At 34.4% G+C, this 22,837-nt stretch overlaps 1 protein-coding gene and 1 long non-coding RNA gene across 3 annotated transcripts in view; one reads left to right on the top strand and one right to left on the bottom strand.

Annotated features, from left to right (window-relative positions):
• LOC136034650 (uncharacterized) overlaps nt 1–9,175 on the bottom strand; it is a 70,576-nt gene extending 61,401 nt beyond the window's left edge. Inside the window, exon 1 of the long non-coding RNA XR_010619221.1 lies at nt 8,948–9,175. This is a non-coding gene — a long non-coding RNA (uncharacterized LOC136034650). The remainder of the gene's footprint in view (nt 1–8,947) is intronic.
• Nucleotides 1–22,837, top strand: part of LOC136034647 (cartilage oligomeric matrix protein-like) — a 208,356-nt gene that overhangs the window by 56,105 nt on the left and 129,414 nt on the right. For both annotated transcript variants that reach the window (XM_065715952.1, XM_065715953.1), the window contains exons 5-6: nt 4,392–4,475; nt 20,590–20,625. In XM_065715952.1, coding sequence (XP_065572024.1) covers nt 4,392–4,475; nt 20,590–20,625 — 120 coding nt within the window. The remainder of the gene's footprint in view (nt 1–4,391; nt 4,476–20,589; nt 20,626–22,837) is intronic.

Raw genomic sequence — 22,837 nt, 5'->3', positions numbered from 1 at the left:
TCGATATGATCACCCCTGGGAAACAAAAATATAATAATGATAAAAATAAAAATAAAATAAACACGCATCCGTGATCTGCCTTCTGGCAAAAAATACAAAATTCCACATTTTTGTATTAGGAGCTCAAAACTTCTACAATAGGGTTCTCTGATACGCTGAATATGATGGTGTGATTTTCGTTAAGAATCTGTGACTTTTAGGGGTTGTTTTCTCAAGCTCGTGACTTTTGATAGGTAAGACTGAACTTGATTAAACTGATATATTTAAAATCAGCATTAAAATGCGATTATTTTGATGTAGCTTTTGATATCAAAATTCCATTTTTTAGAGTTTTGGTTACTATTGAGCCGGGTCGCTCCTTTCTATAGTTCGTTACCACGAACTGTTTGATTGTTTTGTTCCTCGTCTGTATAACGTACACTTATAGAGACTCATATACTTTTTTGAGTCAAAACTGTTTTTATTGGGTAAAAAAAAATCCATATTAGGCTATTTTACATGTACAGATGGATGTCAAATTCCTTTCAAGAAATGGGAGTTTGAGTGTTTTCTCTTCGCATATGAGTATTTTTCCAAGTTATAGCTTGGTAATTCTGCCTGGTGATTCCCTTACGTCTCAAATTGAAATTTTATTTTGTATATGGAAGATCAATGCGACTTAAAATTCTGTAAGCCTAACTTCAAATTTTGTGTTAGGGAGGAGGGGAAGAACTAATTTTTCCACAATCCTCACAAAAGTGTGTACAATATGGTCCTTTTCCGTTTGTCTGCCTTTTGTCTTTGTAGTTCCTCCCCCTGATTCTAAATATGCAAAATGTACTAATTTTGAATTTGCTCATCATTGGTGTTAGGACATGAAAATTTTGTGTTGCTTTATAAACATGAATTAAATTCTCCAAAGGAGTGTCATCTTTAAGGAAATTAAATAAAATGCAAGTTTTTTTTAACAGAAAGTAAGGAGTGACATTTCAACTTAAAACGAACAGAAATTACTTCGTATATGAAAGGAGATGCTTCCTCATCAACGCCCCGCTCTTTACGCTAAAGTTTGACTCTTTCTCTTAACTCTGCTTTTTAAAACATTAAAAAACTTTAGCGTAAAGAGCGGGGCGTTGATGAGGAAGCATCTGCTTTTATATACGAAGTAATTTCTGTTCGTTTTAAGTTTTAATGTCACCCCTTACTTTCTGTTGAAAAAACTTGTTTTTTGTTTAATTTCTGAACGTTTTTGAATCAATGCATGTTTTGATTTTGGCTCTCCGCAGATGAATAATTAAAACGAAATTTAAATATTTTTTTTTTTGCTAAATGGCTGTCTTATAGTTTTGATTGAATGATTTTGAGAAAAAAGGGAGCGGGGGAGGAGGCCTAGTTGCCCTCCGATTTTTGGTTACTTAAAAAGGCAACTAGAACTTTTAATTTGTTTTACGAATGTTTTTATTAGTAAAAGATATACGTAACTTTCAAATTAGCTTACGTAGCGAACTCTGTATTCTCATGTTTTTGTTACGTATACAAAGGGGTTCATCCCCTCGTCAGAACCTCGCTCTTTACACTAAAGCTTAAATTTTGTTCCAATTTCTTAAGAATGACCCCTGAATCACAAAAGCCGTAGAATAAATAGTTGAAATTACTAAAAATACTTTAGCTTTAAAAAGAGCGAGGTATTAGGAGGAGATGAGCCCATCATATGCGTAATAATTTCTGTTCGTTTTAAATTTTAATGCTTCTCCTTACTTTCAGTTGAAAAAACTGTTTCATATTTATTTTTTCATTGTATTTTTTAAATAATGCTAGATAATCCTGCACTCCCTTCATGAAAATGTTTTTCCTTCATGACAAATTCCTCCAAGAAAAGTTCCCCCAACATATCCCCCTCTTCTCAACTCCTCCCCACAACCTAAAAATCCCCCTGAAAACGTCTTTACACTTCCAAATAACCATTACTACATGTAAGCATTGGTCAAAGTTTGTAACTTGTGGCCCCTCCCACGGGTACTGTGGGGGAGTAAGTCATCCCCAAAGACATAGTTATAAGGTTTATTGACTACGCTGAACAAAATGGCTATCTCAGAATTTTGATCAGGTGACTTTGGGAAAATAATTAGCGTGGGAGGGGGCCTAGGTGCCCTTCAATTTTTTTGGTCACTTAAAAAGGGCACTAGAACTTTTCATTTCGGTTAGAATGAGTCATCTCGCAAGATTCTAGGACCACTGGGTCGGTACGATCACCCCTGGGAAAAAATATAATAATAATAAAAATAAAATAAACACGCATCCATGATCTGCCTTCTGGCAAAAAATAAAAAATTCCACATTTTTGTAGATAGGAGCGTGAAACTTCTACAGTAGGGTTCTCTGATACGCTGAATCTGATGGTGGATTTTTGTTAAGATTCTATGACTTTTAGGCGTTGTTTTCCCCTATTTTCTAAAATAAGGCAAATTTTCTCGGGCTCGTAACTTTTGATGGGTAAGACTAAACTTGATTAAAATTATATATTTAAAATCAGCATTAAAATGCGATTCTTTTGATGTAGCTATTTATATCAAAATTCTATTTTTTGAGTTTTGGTTACTATTGAGCCGGGTCACTCCTTACTACAGTTCGTTACCACCAACTGTTTGATTCGTTACCACGAACTGTTTGATTATACATTGAATTCAATTTGTATGGAAGTCCTTAATTGCGGAGGCTATAGTTTAATTTGAATAATAATGCTTTACTTCGAAAAGTCAACACAATAAATTAGCTTTTATTTTCCCAAAGCATTGCCATACAAAAGCAAATGTTGGTTTGAATACTCAGGTTTGAGTAGGAGGGGGGTAGCTTCTTTTTTTCTGGGTAACCATGGGCATGCTATTACGAAGAATAAAAACAACTGAACTGAACAAAATTAATGGTAACGGTGACAATAAAACCCAAAATGACAGAAAATTACATATATGAGGAAGACTGCATCTCCCTTTTCGCTAGGGTTTTGCTTTTTCTGTCATTTATTTGAGCGCGGCTTTTCGACACAAGGGTTGTTGAATTTTAGAAAGTATTTTTAAAGCATTGTAAGGCTTCAGCTTCAAGAGCGCAGGGCTGAGAAGGAGGCAGCTTCGTCAAATAAGGAATATATTTAAGTTTGCAGTTTAATTTAATTTTTTAAAAACTTCTGTTTTAATATAACCTAAATTACAATAGGATAAATCGAAATTTTGGACAAAATGGGTACTTAAGTATTAAGAGAGAAACACTCAAGAAGTGGAGTTTGGTTAATGCTATTGGAATATAACGAAATTTGATAGAAATTATTTATGCGATGTTATTTATTTATATATTTGTGTGTATATGGTCTTGGGCTTTTGTAATACACTTCTCTATCTATCTATCTATCTATCTATCATGAAAATTTAACACTTTATTGGCAAAATTGTGAAAACTCCTACAAAGAATTATGGAAGAGGAACCGCCCAGAGCGCATTATGTTAAATACGTAACCTAAACTAAACTAATCTAACCAAAATACCAACTAAATATTTAAGTAAAATATAGCTACGATGTATTTTCCCAACGAGCCAAAGCTAATTGTCTGGTATTATCACCGTGAAATGCAGGTAATGTCTCATGTTCGCGATCCAAAAGTTCGAGTGTTTCTCGTATAATACTTTAGGATAGAATTGCAATCACGTAGCCTTCGTTCCATTAACTACCGGTCGGTTCATGAGCTTCTCATAACAGTAACTACTAATAGTAATGTAATCTAAAAAGACAGACGCATAATCAAGTATAGGCCTATTTAATGTTGAACACACTGCATGATTTCTCAATAAGCAAGGCTCCTTAATGGTTAGTGCTGATTAGCAGGATAGCTGACGACGTGCACATTAAATTATAGGCATCGTATATCATGGGCTTGGATTAAGCTTACAATTTATCTAGTAGCCTGGGTAGTGCCAATTAATCACAGGGGTGGTCATCACATACACAGTTTGCTATCTTTGTGATTTCGAAGCTTTTAATATCTAATTCATTGCTGAAGATGCGTCGTTTGATGTAACTAATCTCTAATGACAATTTATGCAATAAGTACATTACTTATCCCAGTCAATATCCGCACACCTTGAATTTTACAATTTGGAGTTAAATTAGTGGCAAGTTGGGCCCTACAAAAAGTATACACGTTTTATTTTTATTTCTGAGAGCTGGGGCTGACAAAAATTGCCGTACTGTAAATAAACAGGCTAGACCTAAAGAAGAAACAAAATATGTCAAACACCGAACCAGGCTACATTGGTAGACGGATATGCCAACTTCTAATGTCGTATTTGTGAGAAAGATCTGTGAAGCTATCCCTTCCACCATTTGTACCGCTTTTCTTTTCACCGTTGTATGTTATTTTTTAGAGTCTACGGTTCGTTGCAGCAACAAGTACGGTCAGCAATGTCCGTTATTTTCGCAGTCTCCTCAGCCGGTAAACGTCATACGAGGTAAGTCAAAGAATTGCTGTTCCTAAAATATTCTGTTCATGGGTGAATACCTTAAAAAGGCGTCAAAAAACAACTTATTTCTACTGATAGGTAACCACTATATAGAAACCCAAATTGCCTTCGGTGATCTTTAATCTTCTTTGTATAAATATTCTCTATTTCTATCTCTTCTGTTTTTTTTCTAACATTGCGGTAACTCTTTGGACATACCTATTTATTGAAGTCGTATTATTGTCTTGCTCCACTCAATACCCAGCATTTATTAAAAATTCCTCCTTAACACAAAAAGTTGGAACGCTTGCAGCCTTATTCCACTTTTGATTTTATGGATATTTAGATGCATATTCTTATCTATACTCAAAGGAGAATTACAAAAATTAAGCTTCTTAAAAGTTCTTTTGTCAAGTAGGTTTTAAGTTTAGTTTACTCTTTCGGTAAACGAGGTATTTTTCCTCCCATGCAGATTTTTTTCGTAGTTCGGAGAGGCAGTAAAGAACGGTGAATCATGTATTAAAATTTTATGCTCCAAATCCTATCCCTTCCTTACTCGTAAGGCTTGAATTATTTTGTGAAGACAGAGGGATTTTCCCCGGCCTTAACTAGATGATGTTACTTTTTTTTCACGATTGTTGGATTTTATAGCCTCTTTACTCTCATGCTAAAAAAACTACTTAAAAGCCTCAAAAGTAAAAATGCAAAAAACATTTGATTTGCAACAATCGATCCACCAAATCCATGCGTTTTCACCCCTAATGTTAAATAGATAGCGTTGCATCATTTAAAATAAGATTATCCGAGTTTCAAATCTACTGCCGTTACTTTACAATAGGCTTTAAATTTAATTAGCTCTTTCACTGAACCGCGTGTGTTTTTCTGAACAAGCTCATCTCATGTTTCAGTAAACGTGGTATATGCATTACATCAAAACACGAATTTTAATTATATGATTGATGATACGTAGAATAGCATGAGATCGCATTGTTGTTATTATGTCGAAGAAAAGAATTCCATAATTGTCCAAACATTTTTAATTAAAACACGTGACATATTTATACTGGATTATTTTGTGTAACGCCCTAAGTTAGCACAGTGTAAATTGCTTCCATTCGCTCACCTTATTAGGAACGTTATTTTCATCATTCGAGTGAATTCAATTGACATGGATTGTTATTACTGTAATGCAATTATAGCAGATATAAAAATAGAAATTCAAGCTGGAATGTATGAGGGGTTTTCAAACTGATTTTTAGATGTATCCATATCTTCCAGCCGTACACCCAGAATCTCCTGTACTTACAGTGCTAAGTTCTTTGTTGAAAGTGCAATAAATTTAAGACGCAGTATTTTGAGGAACTAATAAAAAATAAATAAACTGAATTTATTATTATGAAAAATATTAAAAGTACAATTTGCTATGGACACTTGATGGGCGGGCTATTGTAGTTCAGTAGTCACAGATCAATATTTTCAATTTTATTTCAATTGGTAGGCCTAATCCCCAAAGTCCTCCATACAAATATTCCATCTTTATTTTCAAAATTCCCAGAGTCTCGCCAATATTTCAGTAATCGAAGTTTCATACAACAGAGATTGTAATTTGTGTTTTACAAGAAATAAATAATGATAATGCAGTTCCACTAGAAAAAAGGACTGTAACGACAACACAATTATTTCCTCATCTTATCAATGTAGCTTTAATTAGTTTTGGTGCCAGACCTAAGTAACCTAAGTAAACCTAAGTAAAACAAAATTTAAATGTGTCCTTATTTAGCCAAAAATTAATTCATATACCTGATATCTGCCGTACTGTAAAAAAAAACATTAATAAAATGATAATACCGTGAAGGTTTTGTTAATAACTTGCATGATTTTGATAGTACCATGTATGATTTTGATATTATCATAAAGAATTCCCCTTATATCAGTCGAAATTGTTTTGATAATGCGTAAGGTTTGGAAATTTCGAATTCGAAATTCTCCAAAATTTCAGTCAAGGTGTGTTACTTCCTTGAAAACTCCGTATAATTTTAAAGTGGGAATCCGTTCTTATGGCATTTGGTATTTACCAAGTGACATATAGCGATCGCAATTTTTGTCTGTCGGTCGCGGTTTTCCTAGTTCGGGCACTTCCATATAAGCCAGGACGATGGAAGTTGGCAGGCGCATCATGGACCAGACCAGATTAAATTAGAAATAGTCTCTTTCCTGATTCGACCATCTGGGGGGAGGGGATTGAACGAACCAGATAGTTGAGAAGAAATTTTATCTGCGAAGATGATTGTTTGTGTTTCTTGTTGGTCTAGTTGTATGATTCTCGCTTTGAATGAGAGAGGTCCTAGGTCCGAGTCCTGAACGAATTCAATTTTTACATGAAAATGATCTGAAACTAGATACGTGATCGATATAGCGATCGCTGAAGGTTGGATTGAGTATCAGAGACCGAACCAGATTAAATAAGAAATAGTCGTTTCCCCGATTCGACCATTTGGGGGAGTGTGGGGGGGACAGCCATTTCGGAAAAATTAGAGAAAATGAGGTATTTTAACTTTCGAACGGGTGACCAGATCTGAATGAAATTTGATATTTAGAAAGACCTCGGGTCTCAGAGCGCCGACCGGATACGGTGATTCAATCCCATAATCAACGGTGATTCAATCACATCGTAAAAATTGATGTATGTTTATCTTACGAATGGGTGATTGGACCTTAATGAAACTTGATATACAGAAAGATCTCATGTCTCAGATGCTCCATTTTCAATTCGGATTGGATTCAGGGACATTGGGGGTGGAGGGGGTTGCGGGAATCCTGGAAAATGCTCAGAGTGGGGAGATCGGGATGAAACTTCATGGGAAGAATAAGCACAAGTTCTAGATACGTGATTGACATAACCGGACTGGATTCGATCTCTTTGGGGGAGTTGGGGGGGATATTTCCAGGGCTTTGGCGAGTTAAGTGCTTATAGACGAACAGCAAAGTTGATAATTCTAGTACCGAGTCTAATTTAATTTTAGGTTCCGACTTCGTCACAAGTGCCGTATGAGCTCTTGGCTTTTGTTAAAGTAGGAAAACTGAAAAAACGTAAGAGTGGAAGATTTTGTAACGCAAATTAATTTTTTTTTTTGTTGAACAAAAAAAAATCCTTATAAATCTAAATTTGTGCGAAAATTGGTTCCCTGAGAAAGTGAAAATAAATTTTTAATCTACGAAATATGATTGTGTCTGTAAGAACCTTGAAAACTGCCCATTTTAGGGGAAAGGAGTCTTTGAAGTGACAACACTCAGGGTACAGTGCCTAGTTTTATAGGAAGTTGTGGGCTCAACTCCCACTTATGGCAAATTTGTCAATGTGAACTTCCCATCCCAGTTCATGTGTGTTTTGTTTGCCACGTGTCTAGACTACGTCTTTTTCTACCAGGGGTTTTACCCATGTTTTCGGGGCCAGTCTCCATGTATGTGATGTACATGCAACAAAAAAGTTTGACGCTCCTTTGGATAGATCATTCATTTAGAATCAATTAATACCTCATGAAAACGACAACTTGAATCAATTGCCAAGGAGAAATTATTGAAATTAAGAAAAAATATGTAGTGTTTCTTTGCCATCACAGTAATTAACCTTTTTGGGAAAATAAAGTAATAGGAGCCAATTGTAATTTTAGAAAATCAGCGATATTTTTTCGTCTCATAGTTGCGAGAGCCTCTAAAAAAGGCAAAAAATAGCATAAAAAACAAATTCCAATTTAAACTGTTTTTTGGTCTGCATTCATTCTCTTTTCCCATTGATCAGAGTGATAATAACTTCGTACATCCTAAAATACGTGTTGATCTAAAGATATTCAATGATGGGATCGAATCACTTGGAAATGATCTTCACAAAGATTGGAATATCATTGACTAAAATATTCATGATCTGTTATTAAATGTCTTCTAACTGGTGGGCAACAAATACCAAGTTGCTGCCTTCCCAGGGAAGGCAAAGCTGATTATTTCGAACTAAATTTGGGCATAAAATTCTTAAGATAAACCAAATATGAGCTCTTTGTGTTGTTTCCTAGGCTATTATTAGGGGCTAACGCCGCTAACTGCTGTTTAGGGTATAAATAATAATAATAATAATTTATTTCTTACCCACTTACAAAAAGGGAAAAATTGGAGTACAAGGAGAAAAACAAAGACCTACAAATAACACAAAAAAAAAACACAAAAACAAATAACACAAATACAAGAAAAAAGAAAAAAAAAAACAATTTAGCAAAAGAGGCGGATAAGATGATTGTTAGGACCAAGACAGATTGGCGCTTCATCAATTAAATATGAACTTAGTTTTTCCACTGAAAGACTCCGTTGCCTGATATTTACTAATTAACCTTCGGTTCCGAAATGATCGTGGTAAATAAAGTAGGAACTTTAAATACGATAGTAATCCGTCTTGACCCTCTTTACGTCACCTTTATAGTATCTTAACTCACCCTAATATGTTTCAATATGCAAGCGTAATATGTGCAGTAGCTCTATGAGCTTCTTTACGGCATCGTGTCGCCCTCTTTTCACTGTTTCCCAAGAAGGTTCTTAAGGAAAGCTAACATATAACACTAATAACAAAATAAAAAAGAAAGAAACATCCTAAAATATTTAACATGTTTTTTCTAAACGAATTTTTATCATAGTTCGTTCCTTCACTAGTCGTATCTTTAAATGGAAGCATAGGTAATACCTATAAGGGCTTGGAATTTTACCAATTGTACTGACATGTTCCTGTCGTAGTTTCCAATCGAATGTTGCAGTGCTTCTTTTCAAATTGACCACCTAAGAAGTTGGATCTATTGATCTAAATTTGAATATACAGAAATCCGCTCAGTGCTTTTATTAAAAATAAAAGCTGACTCATGCAATGTACCTAAATCCTTTTTTGTATGGGATCGCCCGGCATTATGTCCAAATAAAAGATAAATTTATCTCGTGAACAATAGGTGGCACAACCGGCCTGAGTGCTTCAGTAGCTCAAAGCCAACAGAATGCAATGTATTTATCAAATAGCAGTAGATTTTAAACACTTATTTCAACAGAACTGTTATTCCTGTGCAATTGCTATGACGTTTATATTCCTATCGCTGTAAAATCATGAAAGTGTTATATTAGACCTTCCAATTTCTGGTACAGTAATATTTCTTATTTAAAGCATTGCAAGGACTTAATACGAGTAACTGACCACCGCAAATATATATATATATATATATATATATATATATATATATATATATATATATATATATATATATATATATATATATATATATATATATATATATATATATATACTAGCTGTTATACTAGTATATATATACTATACTGGCGCTTCGTGCCACCCCAACACCTAGTTGGTGGGGGCGCTTTGCGCCCCCCAAGCCCCCCGCGCGTAATTCGTTACGCGCCATATTAGTTACGCGCCATTGTAGTTGTGTGTCCCACCTATGTCCCACCTGTGATATATATATATATATATATATATATATATATATATATATATATATATATATATATATATATATATATATATATATATATATATATATATATATATATATATATATATATATATATATATATATATATATATGTTTTTAACTACGTAAAACTTGCGAATATACAACATTCTTCGCTGTCCCATTGTCTGTGCATATAAATAGATTGTCAGGTTTACCGACTCTTGAACATGCAACATATAATGGTCCATGGGAAAACAATCCGTATTCAGATCTATACCTCATGATTCTAATGATAGCCCTTGAGCTTTGTTGATGGTGATTGCTAATCGACCATTCCCTGTGTCGCCGTCGTCATTTATATATTCCCCTGTGCCCCCCGGTGTCCCCGTTGTAGTTGTGTCCCTGTGTCCCGGTCGTCATTTATATTCCCTGTGTCCCAGTCGTCATTTGTGTCCCGGTGTCCCAGTCTGTGATTTCTCTTTGAGTGTCCCGGGCGTCATTTACATTCCTTGTGTCCCGGTGTCCCGGTCGTCATTTGTGTCCCGGTATCCCGGTCTGTATATACATTCGTTTTTGAATTGGTCTTTTTTTTAGTTTTTAGATTTTTACCTTTTTTTTAGTTTTTTTAGTTATACCTCATGATTCTAATGATTGCCCTTGAGCTTTGTTGATGGTGATTGCTAATCGAACATTCCCTGTGTCCCCGTCGTCATTTAAATATCTCCCTGTGCCCCCCCCCCCGGCGCCCCCGTTGTAGTTGTGTCCCTGTGTCCCGGTCGTCATTTATATTCCCTGTGTCCCGGTCGTCATTTGTATCCCGGTGTCCCGGTCTGTATATACATTCATTTTTGAAATGGTATATGATGAAATAAATTTTGTATTTTTCCCCTTTTTTCTTTTTAGTTTTTTTTTGTTTTTACTTTTTTTTAGTTTTTTTAGTTTTTTTTTCTTTTTTCTTTTCAGTTTTTTTTTATTTTTATTTTTTTTAGTTTTGTTTTTCTCCTTTATTTTTCATTTTTTTTCCTTTTTTTCTTTTTTTTCTTTTTTAGTTTTTTTAGTTTTTTAGCTTTTTTAGTTTTTTATTAGTTTTTAGTTTTTTTTTCTTTTTATTTTTTTTGTAGTTTTTACCTTTTTTAGTTTTTTTTAGTTTTTTTTTTACTTATGTCCTGGTCGTCATTTATACTCCCTGTGTCCTGGTCGTCATTTGTGTCCCGGTGCTTTGTTGATGGTGATTGCTAATCGAACATTCCTTGTGTCCCGATCGCTTTCTCTTTGAGTGTCCCGGTCGTCATTTATATTCCCTATGTGCCGGTGTCCCAGTCGTCATTTGTGTCCCGGTCTGTAATTTCGTCAGTCGAAAACATGACGTCAGTCGACACACAAACATGACGTCACTCGACACACACACACACACACAGACAACTTATATATATATATATATATATATATATATATATATATATATATATATATATATATATATATATATATATATATATATATATATATATATATATATATATATATATATGTATATATATATATATATATATATATATATATATATATATATATATATATATATATATATATATATATATATATATATATAGTACCGGGAACCCGGTGACTTTCCCGCCGGGCCCCGGCACTCGGTACGTGGCATACTTCTATATATGGATTCTCATTGACATTTTTGTTCTTACAGCAGACAATTTGAGCCTTTTCTTAAAGTCATGACGTCACAGGTTCGATGCAGCCACCCTTTGAAAAATGCAAATTCTTTCTTAAAGTCCTTATCTATTTAGATCTTTTTTGTTGCCAGTCTTTTTCGAACCGCAGATTAATTGTCAATTTTTGTTCATCTTTACCTCAGAAAGTTTTTTTCACATCTTTTGCTTTAGCAGTTTAGATTCATACGTCATCTCATTTAATTTCTTAACGCGTTACAGGTAACAAATACGTCTTTTCCAGTTTCCAACTACAGATCGCTGTCCAAAATTTAGCTTACAATTCAATGTGATTCTCAATGTCGTTTTTTCCATGCCATTTTATTTAGCTGTCGGGATTCTCATTTTCACTAGATTACTAATCACATATCCATGCTTCATTATAAATGGTGTTGAATTAAAATTAGAGTCTTTGTATAAAATTTGGTTTTTTTATTGGACCTCTAACTTTTGCCTTGGCTTGTCTTTTGTCGTATGAGAAACATAACGCCTAGCCTTTGTTTCAAACAGTTCGTGGTAACGAACTGTAGTAAGGAGCGACCCGGCTCAATAGTAACCAAAACTCTAAAAAATTGAATTTTGATACCAATAGCTACATCAAAAGAATCGCATTTTTAAGCTGATTTTAAGTATATAAGTTTCATCAAGTTTAGTCTTACCCGTCAAAAGTTACGAGCCTGAGAAAATTTGCCTTATTTAAGAAAATCGGGGGAAACAACCCCTAAAAGTCATAGAATCTTAACGAAAATAACACCATCAGATTCAGCGTATCAAAGAACCTTACTGTAGAAGTTTCAAGCTCCTATCTACAAAAATGTGGAATTTTGTATTTTCTGCCAGAAGACAAATCACGGGTGCGTGTTTATTTTTCTTTTTTTTTTCTTTTTCCCAGGGGTCATCGTATCGACCAAGTGGTCCTAGAATGTCGCAAGAGGGTTCATTCTAACGGAAACGAAAAGTTCTAGTGCCCTTTTTAAGTGACCAAAAAAATTGGAGGGCATCTAGGCCCCCTCCCACGCTCATTTTTTTCCAAAGTCAACGAATCAACATTTTGAGATAGCCATTTTGTTCAACATAGTCAAAAACTATAATAACTATGTCTTTGGGGATGACTTACTCCCCCACAATCCCTGGGGGAGGGGCTGCAAGTTACAAACTTTGATCAGTGTTTACGTATAGTAATGGTTATTGGGAAGTGTACAGATGTTTTCAGGGATTTTATTTTGTTTGGGGGTGGGGCTGAGGGGATGGGGCTATGTTGGAGGATCTTTCCTTGGAGGAATCTGTCAAGGGGGAAAAAAAATTCAATGAAAAGGGCGCAGGATTTTCTAGCATTACTATAAGAAAACAATGAAAAGTAAACATGATAACGTTTTTTTCAAATGAAAGGAAGGAGTAGCATTGAAACTTCAAATAAACAGAGATTATTACGCATATGAGGGGTTCTAAAAATACTTTAGCATAAAGAGCGAGGTATTTAGGAGGAGATAAATACCTCGCTCTTTATGCTAAAGTATTTTCAGTAATTTCAACTGTTTATTCTACGGCCTTTCTGATTCAGGGGTCATTCTTAAAGAATTGGGACAAAACTTACGATTTAGTGTAAAGAGCGAGGTATTAACGAGGGTACAAACCCCCTCGTATACATGATAAAAATATAAGATTATGAAAGTTTGTTACGTAAGCTAATTCTTAAGTTACGTATATTTTTTACTAATAAAAACATTCGTTAAAAATTAAAAGTTCTAGTTGCATTTTTAAGTAACCGAAAAATTGGAGGGCAACTAGACCTCCTTCTCCTCCCCTTATTTCTCAAAATCGTCTGATCGAAACTAAGAGAAAGCCATTTAGCCAAAAAAAGAATTTATATACAAATTTGATTTTAATAATTTATGTGCGGAGAGCCAAAACCAAACATGCATTAATTCAAAAACGTTCAGAAATTAAATTAAAAAAAACTAATTTTTTTAGCTGAAAGTAAGGAGCGACATTACAACTTAAAACGAACAGAAATTACTCTGTATATGAAATGGGTTGTCCCCTCGGCAATCCCTCGCTCTTTACGCTAAAGTTTGACTCTTTGCCACAATTCTATTTTTTAAAACAATTAAAAGCTTTAGCGTAAAGAGCGAGGGATTGCGGAGGGGACATTGCGGAGGGATTGCGGAGAGCGAGGGAATGGCACTTCGCGCCACCCCAACACCTAGTTGGTGGGGGCGCTTCGCTTGTCAGGTTTACCGACTCTTTAATATGCGACATATAATTGTCCATGGGAAAACAATCCGTATTCAGATCTATACCTCATTATTCTAATGATTGCCCTTGAGCTTTATTGATGGTGATTGCTAAACAAACATTCCCTGTGTCCCCATTGTCATTTATATATCCCCCTGTGCCCCCCGGTGTCCCCGTTGTAGTTGTGTCCCTGTGTCCCAGTCGTCATTTATAGTCGACAAATATGACGTCAGTCGACACAAACGTGACGTCAGTCGACACACACGTCCCAGTTGTCATTTGTGTCCCAATGTCCCGGTCTGTAATTTCGTCAGTCGACAAACATGACGTCATTCGACACACAAACATGACGTCAGTCGACGCACACACACAGACAACTTATTTTTATATATATAGACTAGCAGTTGGGGTGGCGCTTAGCGTCACCCCAACACCTAGTTGGTAGGGGCGATTCACGCCCCCCAAGCCGCTCCCCGCACGCGTAAGTCGTTACGTGCCATATTAGTTACGCGCCATTGTAGTTGTGTCCCTGTGTCCCACCTGTATACCTGTATATATATATATATATATATATATATATATATATATATATATATATATATATATATATATATATATATATACATTTAACTACGTAAAACAAGCGAATATACAACATTCTTGGCTGTCCCACCGTCTGTGCATATAAATAGATTGTCAGGTTTACCGACTCTTGAACATGCAACATATAATTATCCATGGGAAAAACAATCTGTATTCAGATCTATATCTCATTATTCTAATGATTGCCCTTGAGCTTTGTTGATGTTGATTGCTAATCGAACATTCCCTGTGTCCCCGTCGTCATTTATATATCCCCCTGTGCCCCCCGGCATCCCCGTTGTTGTTGTTGTTTCCCTGTGTCCCGGTCGTCATTTGTGTAGCGGTGTCCCAGTCTGTAATTTTTCTTTGAGTGTCGCGGTCGTCATTTGTATTCCTTGTGTACTGGTGTCCCGGTCGTCATTTTTGTCCCGGTCGTCATTTGTGTTCCCCTGTCCCGGTCTGTAATTTCTCTTTGAGTATCCTGGTCGCCATTTATATTCCCTGTGTCCCGGTCGTCATTTGTGTCCCGGTGCTTTGTTGATTGTGATTGCTAATCAAACATTCTTTGTGTCCCGGTTGCTTTCTCTTTGAGTGTCCCGGTCGTCATTTATATTCCCTATGTCCCGGTTTCTCTTTGAGTGTCGCGGTCGTCATTTATATTCCCTGAGTCCCGGTGTCCCGGTCGTCATTTTTGTCCCGGTCGTCATTTGTGTTCCGGTGTCCCGGTCTGTAATTTCTCTTTGAGTGTCCTGGTCATCATTTATATTCCCTGTGTCCCGGTCGTCATTTGTGTCCCGGTGCTTTGTTAATGGTGATTGCTAATCGAACATTCCTTGTGTCCCAGTCGCTTTCTCTATCAGTGTCCCGGTCGTCATGTATATTCCCTATGTCCCTCGGTCCCGGTCGTCATTTGTGTCCCGATGTCCCGGTCTGTAATTTCGTCAGTGGACAAACATGACTTCAGTCGACACACAAACATGACGTCACTCGACACACATAGAAACAGACAAATTATTTATATACTAGCTGTTGGGGTGGCGCTTCGCGCCCCCCCAAGCCCCCCCGCGCGCGTAAGTCGTTACGCGCCATATTAGTTACGCGCCATTGTAGTTGTGTCCCTATGTCCCACCTGTGAATATAGATATATATATATATATATATATATATATATATATATATATATATATATATATATATATATATATATATATATATATATATATATATATATATATATATATATATATATATATATATATATATATATATATATATATATATATATATATATATATATATATATATATATATATATATGTTTTTAACTACGTAAAACTTGCGAATATACAACATTCTTTGCTATCCCATTGTCTGTGCATATAAATAGATTGTCAGGTTTACCGACTCTTGAACATGCAACATATAATGGTCAATGGGAAAACAATCCGTATTCAGATCTATACCTCATGATTCTAATGATTGCCCTTGAGCTTTGTTGATGGTGATTGCTAATCGACCATTCCCTGAGTCGCCATCGTCATTTATATATCCCCCTGTGCACCCCGGCGTCCCCTTTGTAGTTATGTCCCTGTGTCCCGGTCGTCATTTATATTCCCTGTGTCCCGGTCGTCATTTGTGTCCCGGTGTCCCAGTCTCTGATTTCTCTTTGAGTGTCCCGGGCGTCATTTATATTCCTTGTGTCCCGGTGTCCCGGTCGTCATTTATATCCCCCTGTGCCCCCCGGCGTCCCCGTTGTAGTTGTGTCATTTATATTCCCTGTGTCCCGGTCGTCATCCCGGTATACATTCGTTTTTGAATTGGTATATGATGAAATAAATTTTTAATTTTTTCCCTTTTTTTCCTTTTAGTTTTTTTTTATTTGTTTTGAGATTTTTTTAGGTTTTTTGGTTTTTTTCTTTTTTCTTTTTAGTTTTTTTGAAGTTTTTATTTTTTTAGTTTTTTTATTTTTAATTATATTTTTTTAGTTTTCTTCTTCTCCTTTATTTTTCAGTTTTTTTCCTTTTTTTAGTTTTTTTTTCTTTTTAGTTCTTTTAGTTTTTACCTTTTTTAGTTTTTTTTAGTTTTTTAGATGAAAATTTTTTTAGTTTTATTCCTTTTTTTCTTTTCAGTTTTTTATTGGTTTTTACCTTTTTTAGCTTTTTTAGTTTTTATTCGTTTTTTCTTTTTACTTTTTTTTTAGTTTTTATCTTTTTTATTTTTTTTTTATTTTTATTCTTAATTTTTTTTTTATTAGTTTTTAGTTTTTTTTGTAGTTTTTGCCTTTTTTAGTTTTTTCAGTTTTTTTTTTAGTTTTTAGATTTTTACCTTTTTTAGCCTAACCAGGATTTGAACCTGGGACCTTCATTCTCCGTTCTGACACCCTCTCTCACCGAGTGACTACTCCAGCATGTTCATTTTGGTGTTTTAAATGGTATTTTATTAACCAAATTAATGTGTTTTACAATATACTAAGCATCGTCATAACAAAAATGACGACAACTAATTTCATGACGTCAGTCAACACAGAAATTAAGTTCTGAAATTAAGTCATGAAATTAGTTGCCGTCATTTTTGCTTTGACGGTGACGTCATTCAAGTTATATAAGACATATGTTCACGTAGAAATCTATTAATGTTTAAGTTTACAATGACTGATGAAGATGCTCAAAGAGTCTATGCCAAAAAACTTGCTGCTGATAGAGAAAGTCAGAAAAGAAAGCGTGCCGAGGAACTATCAGCAGCAAGTTTTTTGGCATAGACTCTTTGAGCATCTTCATCAGTCATTGTAAACTTAAACATTAATAGATTTCTACGTGAACATATGTCTTATATAACTTGAATGACGTCACCGTCAAAGCAAAAATGACGACAACTAATTTCATGACGTCAGCCGACACAGAAACATGACGTCACCTGACAACTAATTTCATGACGTCAGCCGACACAGAAACATGACGTCACCTGATCCACAGATCCACAGACAGACAACTTATTTATATATATATACTAGCTGTTGGGGTGGCGCTTCGCGCCCCCCCCCCCAAGCCCCCCCGCGCCCGTAAGCCGTTACGCGCCATATTAGTTACGCGCCATTGTAGTTGTGTCCCTGTGTCCCACCTGTGAATAGAGATAGATATAAATATATGTTTTTAAGTACGTAAAACATGCGAATATACAACATTCTTCGCTGTCCCATTGTCTGTGCATATAAATAGATTGTCAGGTTTACTGACTCTTGAACATGCAACATATAATTGTCCATGGGAAAAACAATCCGTATTCAGATCTATACTTCATTATTCTAATGATGTGTCCCTGTGTCCCGGTCGTCATTTATATTCCCTGTGTCCCGGTCGTCATTTGTGTCCCGGTGTCCCAGTTTGTAATTTCTCTTTGAGTGTCCCGGTCGTCATTTATATTCCCTGTGTCCCGGTCGTCATTTGTGTCCCGGTGTCCCGGTCTGTAATTTCTATTCGGACAATCCCTGTGTCCCGGTCGTCATTTATACACCCCACCTGTGCCCCCGGCGTCCTCGTTGTAGTTTTGTCCCTGTGTCCCGGTCGTCATTTATATTCCCTGTGCCCCGGTCGTGATTTGTGTCCGGGTTTCCCAGTCTGTAATTTCTCTTTGAGGTTCCCGGTCGTCACTTATATTCTCTCTGTCGAACAAATGTCTTAAATACCGTTAATGACGTCACCGTCAAAGCAAAAATGACGACAACTAATTTCATGACGTCATTTATTTAGATTGTCAGGTTTACCGACTCTTGAACATGCAACATATAATTGTCCATGGGAAAAACAATCCATATTCAGATCTATACCTCATGATTCTAATGATTGCCCTTGAGCTTTGTTGATGGTGATTGCTAATTGAACATTCCCTGTGTCCCGGTCGTCATTTATATTCCCAGTATCCCGGTCGTCATTTGTGTCCCAGTGTTCCCCTTTTAGTTCTTTTTTATTGGTTTTGACCTTTTTTTAGGTTTTTTAGTTTTTTTCTTTTAGTTTTTTTTGAAGTTTTTATCTTTTTAGTTTTTTTATTTTTATTTATATTTTTTTAGTTTTCTTTTTCTCCTTTATTTTTCAGTTTTTTTCCTTTTTTTAGTTTTTTTTTCTTTTTTAGTTCTTTTAGTTTTTACCTTTTTTAGTTTTTTTTAGTTTTTTAGATGAAAATTTTTTTTAGTTTTTTCCTTTTTTTCTTTTTAGTTTTTTATTGGTTTTTACCTTTTTTTAGCTTTTTTAGTTTTTTTTCGTTTTTTCTTTTTACTTTTTTTTTTAGTTTTTATCTTTTAGTTTTTTTTGAAGTTTTTATCTTTTTAGTTTTTTTATTTTTATTTATATTTTTTTAGTTTTCTTTTTCTCCTTTATTTTTCAGTTTTTTTCCTTTTTTTAGTTTTTTTTTCTTTTTTAGTTCTTTTAGATTTTCCTTTTTTTCTTTTTAGTTTTTTATTGGTTTTTACCTTTTTTTAGCTTTTTTAGTTTTTTTTCGTTTTTTCTTTTTACTTTTTTTTTTAGTTTTTATCTTTTTTATTTTTTTTATTTTTATTCTTAATTTTATTAGTTTTCTTTTTCTCTTTTATTTTTCAGGTTTTTCCTTTTTTTAAGTTTTTTTTTAGTTGACGTCACCTGATCCACAGATCCACAGATCCACAGACAACTTATTTTTATATATATAAGATAGATATATATGTATATATATATATATATATATATATATATATATATATATATATATATATATATATATATATATATATATATATATATATATATATATATATATATATGTATGTATATATATGTATATATATATATATATATATATATATATATATATATATATATATATATATATATATATATATATATATATATATATATATATATATATATATATATATATATATATGTATGTATATATATGTATATATATATATATATATATATATATATATATATATATATATATATATATACTAGCTGTTGTCATTTATATTCCCTGTGTCCTGGTGTCCCGGTCGTCATTTGTGTTCCGGTGTCCCGGTCTGTAATTTCTCTTTGAGTGTCCTGGTCGTCATTTATATTCCCTGTGTCCCGGTCGTCATTTTTGTCCCGGTGCTTTGTTGATGGTGATTGCTAATCGAACATTCCTTGTGTCCCGGTCGCTTTCTCTTTGAGTGTCCCGGTCGTAATTTATATTCCCTATGTCCCGGTGTCCCGGTCGTCATTTGTGTCCCGATGTCCCGGTGTCCCGGTCGTCATTTGTGTCCCGATGTCCCGGTCAGTAATTTCGTCAGTCGACAAATATGACGTCAGTCAACACACAAACATGACCTCACTCGACAGACACACAGACAACTTATTTTTATATATATAGATTATATATATATATATATATATATATATATATATATATATATATATATATATATATATATATATATATATATATATATATATATATATATATATAAATGAGCAATAATTGTCTTTGCATTTATTTTTCTCAAAAATAAATTGATAAAAATAAATACATACACAATAGAATCCTTGCTACTCTTTTTACTTAGAGACAGTATACTTATCCCAGAGGCAAAAAACATGAAATTAGGTGCTATAGAATTTATTCACTCGGGTAGGAAGATGGAGTGCATAGGCAGGGAGTAGAGCTTATGATGAACAAGGAAGCTGCTAAGTCTTGCTTAGGCTGGGAAGGTATTAAGAATAGAATCCTTGCTACTCATTTTACTTAGAGACAGTACTAAACGGATTAAGAAATAATAAGGCCCCCGTTGCTGGTACGGTGGCAAATGAGTTTTTTAAATATAGTAGCCTAATTGTTAAGCTAGAAATAAATTACTAAGAACTATGAAAATGATTCCTGAAGAAAGCTGATGGAGAAATAGAGAGTTATATCAATTTATTAGAAATTGGCATTACAAGCTTCAAAATCAGCCAAATTCCAATTTTATGTACACAATAAAACGAGGAGCTCGTATTTGAAATTGTATTTTCCTTCTCATCTATTTCGTCTTATTTGACTATAGGCTATAAATTCGTTCATCTTTACTTTCAGGTGATATTCCGATCGTACATACCGATGAAGAGAGAGGTAAGAAACTTATTGCTTTTCTCATATGTAAAATTAAAATTACCAAAAAGCTTGGAAACTCATATAAAACGAATGTCTTAACCAAATATATAGTATCTACTTAGAGATTAAATATGTTGCGTAACCTGAAATCGTATTTTGTAGAATTATAAGCGGATTATAAGCGAATTATAAGCGAAAAATTATAATTTTTTGCTATTATAAATAGCAAAAAAAAGAACTGTGTAACTTGTATAAGACTTGTATAAAAGCTAGCATAACAGAGAAAAATAGTATACTTCAGGCTGCGCATTAAGTCTTTCCTTTCATTGTGTTATACCGGAAATACAATTTTCAAGAAGTTGTTATCCATGACGGCACACAGGCCTGCAAATACGGGAGGTTACATGACACAATAGCCAACCCCGAATAATCATGATTCTCACAAATTTCCCTGCATATTTCTATAATATGTGAATAGATTTTCATGAGTTTCCTTTAATTCTCGTATAATTCAACTGTTTACACTGTTTTTATCATCCTCTCCCTAAGTGTGCTGCCACCCTAGACAAATTTCCCACTAAATAGGCCAACCACGTCCCCTTGGTCTCTTTTATTTAGTTCTGCATTGATATATACTTTTTAATATATTATCTTGACATGCATTTATTTTAACAAGTAAACAATTACAACAAAAATAACTTGAGAGGTTTTTCTAAGAAAATTGTAGATTAAGGTGTGTGTATATCCAAACGTCTCTGCATGGTAAGGGTCAAAGTGGCTTCAGCCTTATAGATGACTAAAAACTGCACAGATTTCTACGTCATATGAATAATAATGACCCTCCCCGTCCACCCAAAATTCTATAGTAAAACATAAAAGTATATTTCATAAGTATAAAACATAATATATTTCATAATATTTCATAAAACTTGCGTTGCTTGATCATCTTGTTTGAATATCAAAATTTATCTAAATTACCATCCAACTAAAGGAAAAACTGAAAAAAGTACACAAGTATTCCTAATATTAATCAACAATTTGTATTGTTTTAATATTATTCATTGGTTATACTGAGCTATATATCGTCAATTCAATGATAGCAGAATTATCGCCTTACTTTCAAACAGTTCTTGGTAACGAACTATAGTAAGGAGCGACACGGCTCAATAGTAATCAAAACTTTAAAAAAATGGAATTTTGATACCAATATCTACATCAAAAGAATCGCATTTTAATTCTGATTCTAAATATATAAGTTTCATTAAGTTTAGACTTACCCACCAAATGTTACGACAAGAGAAAATTTCTCTTATTTTAGAAAATAGGGGGAAACGCCCCTTAAAAGTCGTAAAATCTTAATGAAAATCATACCTTCGCATTCAGCGTATCAGAGAACCCTACTGCAAAAATTTTAAGTTCCTATCTCCAAAAATATGGAATTTCATATTTTTTGCATATCAGATTCAGGATATCAGAGAACCCTACTGTTGAAGTTTCAAGCTCCTATCTACAAAAAAGTGGAATTTTGTATTGTTTGCCAGAAGGCAGATCAGTAAGTTCTTATTTGTTTGTTTTTTTGTTTGTGTTTTTTTTCCCATGGGTGTTCGTATCGACCCAGTGGTCCTAGAATGTTGTGAGAGGGCTCAGTCTAATGGAAATGAAAAGTTCTAGTGCCCTTTTTTAAGTGACCAAAACACTGTACGGCACCTAAGGCCCCTCCTACGCTAATTATTTCCCCAAAGTCAATAGATCAAAATTCTGAGATAGCCATTTTGTTTAACGTAGTCAAAAACCTTATAACTATGTATTTGGGGACGACTTAATCCCCCACAGTCCCCGAGGGAGGGGCTACAAGCTATAAACTTTGACCTGTGCTTACATATAGTAATAGTTATTGGGAAGTGTACAGACGTTTTCAGAGGGATTTTTTGGTTGGGGGAGGGGTTGAGAAGAGGGGACATGTTGGAGGAACTTTCCACGGAGTAACTTGTCATGGGGGAAGAAAATTTCCATGAACAAAGCTCAGGATTTTCTAGCATTATTAAAAAAAAAACAATGAAAAAATAATTATGAAAAAGTTTTTTCAACTGGAAGTAATGAGCAGCATTAAAACTTAAACGAACAGAAATTATTACGCATATGAGGTTCTCACCTCCTCCTAATACATCGCTCTTTACGCTAAAGTATTTTTAGTTATTTCAAATATTTAGTCTACGGCTTTTGTGATTCA

The sequence above is a fragment of the Artemia franciscana genome, chromosome 13 (genome assembly GCF_032884065.1).
Source record: "Artemia franciscana chromosome 13, ASM3288406v1, whole genome shotgun sequence".
Lineage (NCBI taxonomy): Eukaryota > Metazoa > Arthropoda > Branchiopoda > Anostraca > Artemiidae > Artemia > Artemia franciscana.
The sequence above is the reverse complement of the archived record's forward strand: the minus strand, read 5'-3'. Positions and strand labels throughout refer to the sequence as shown.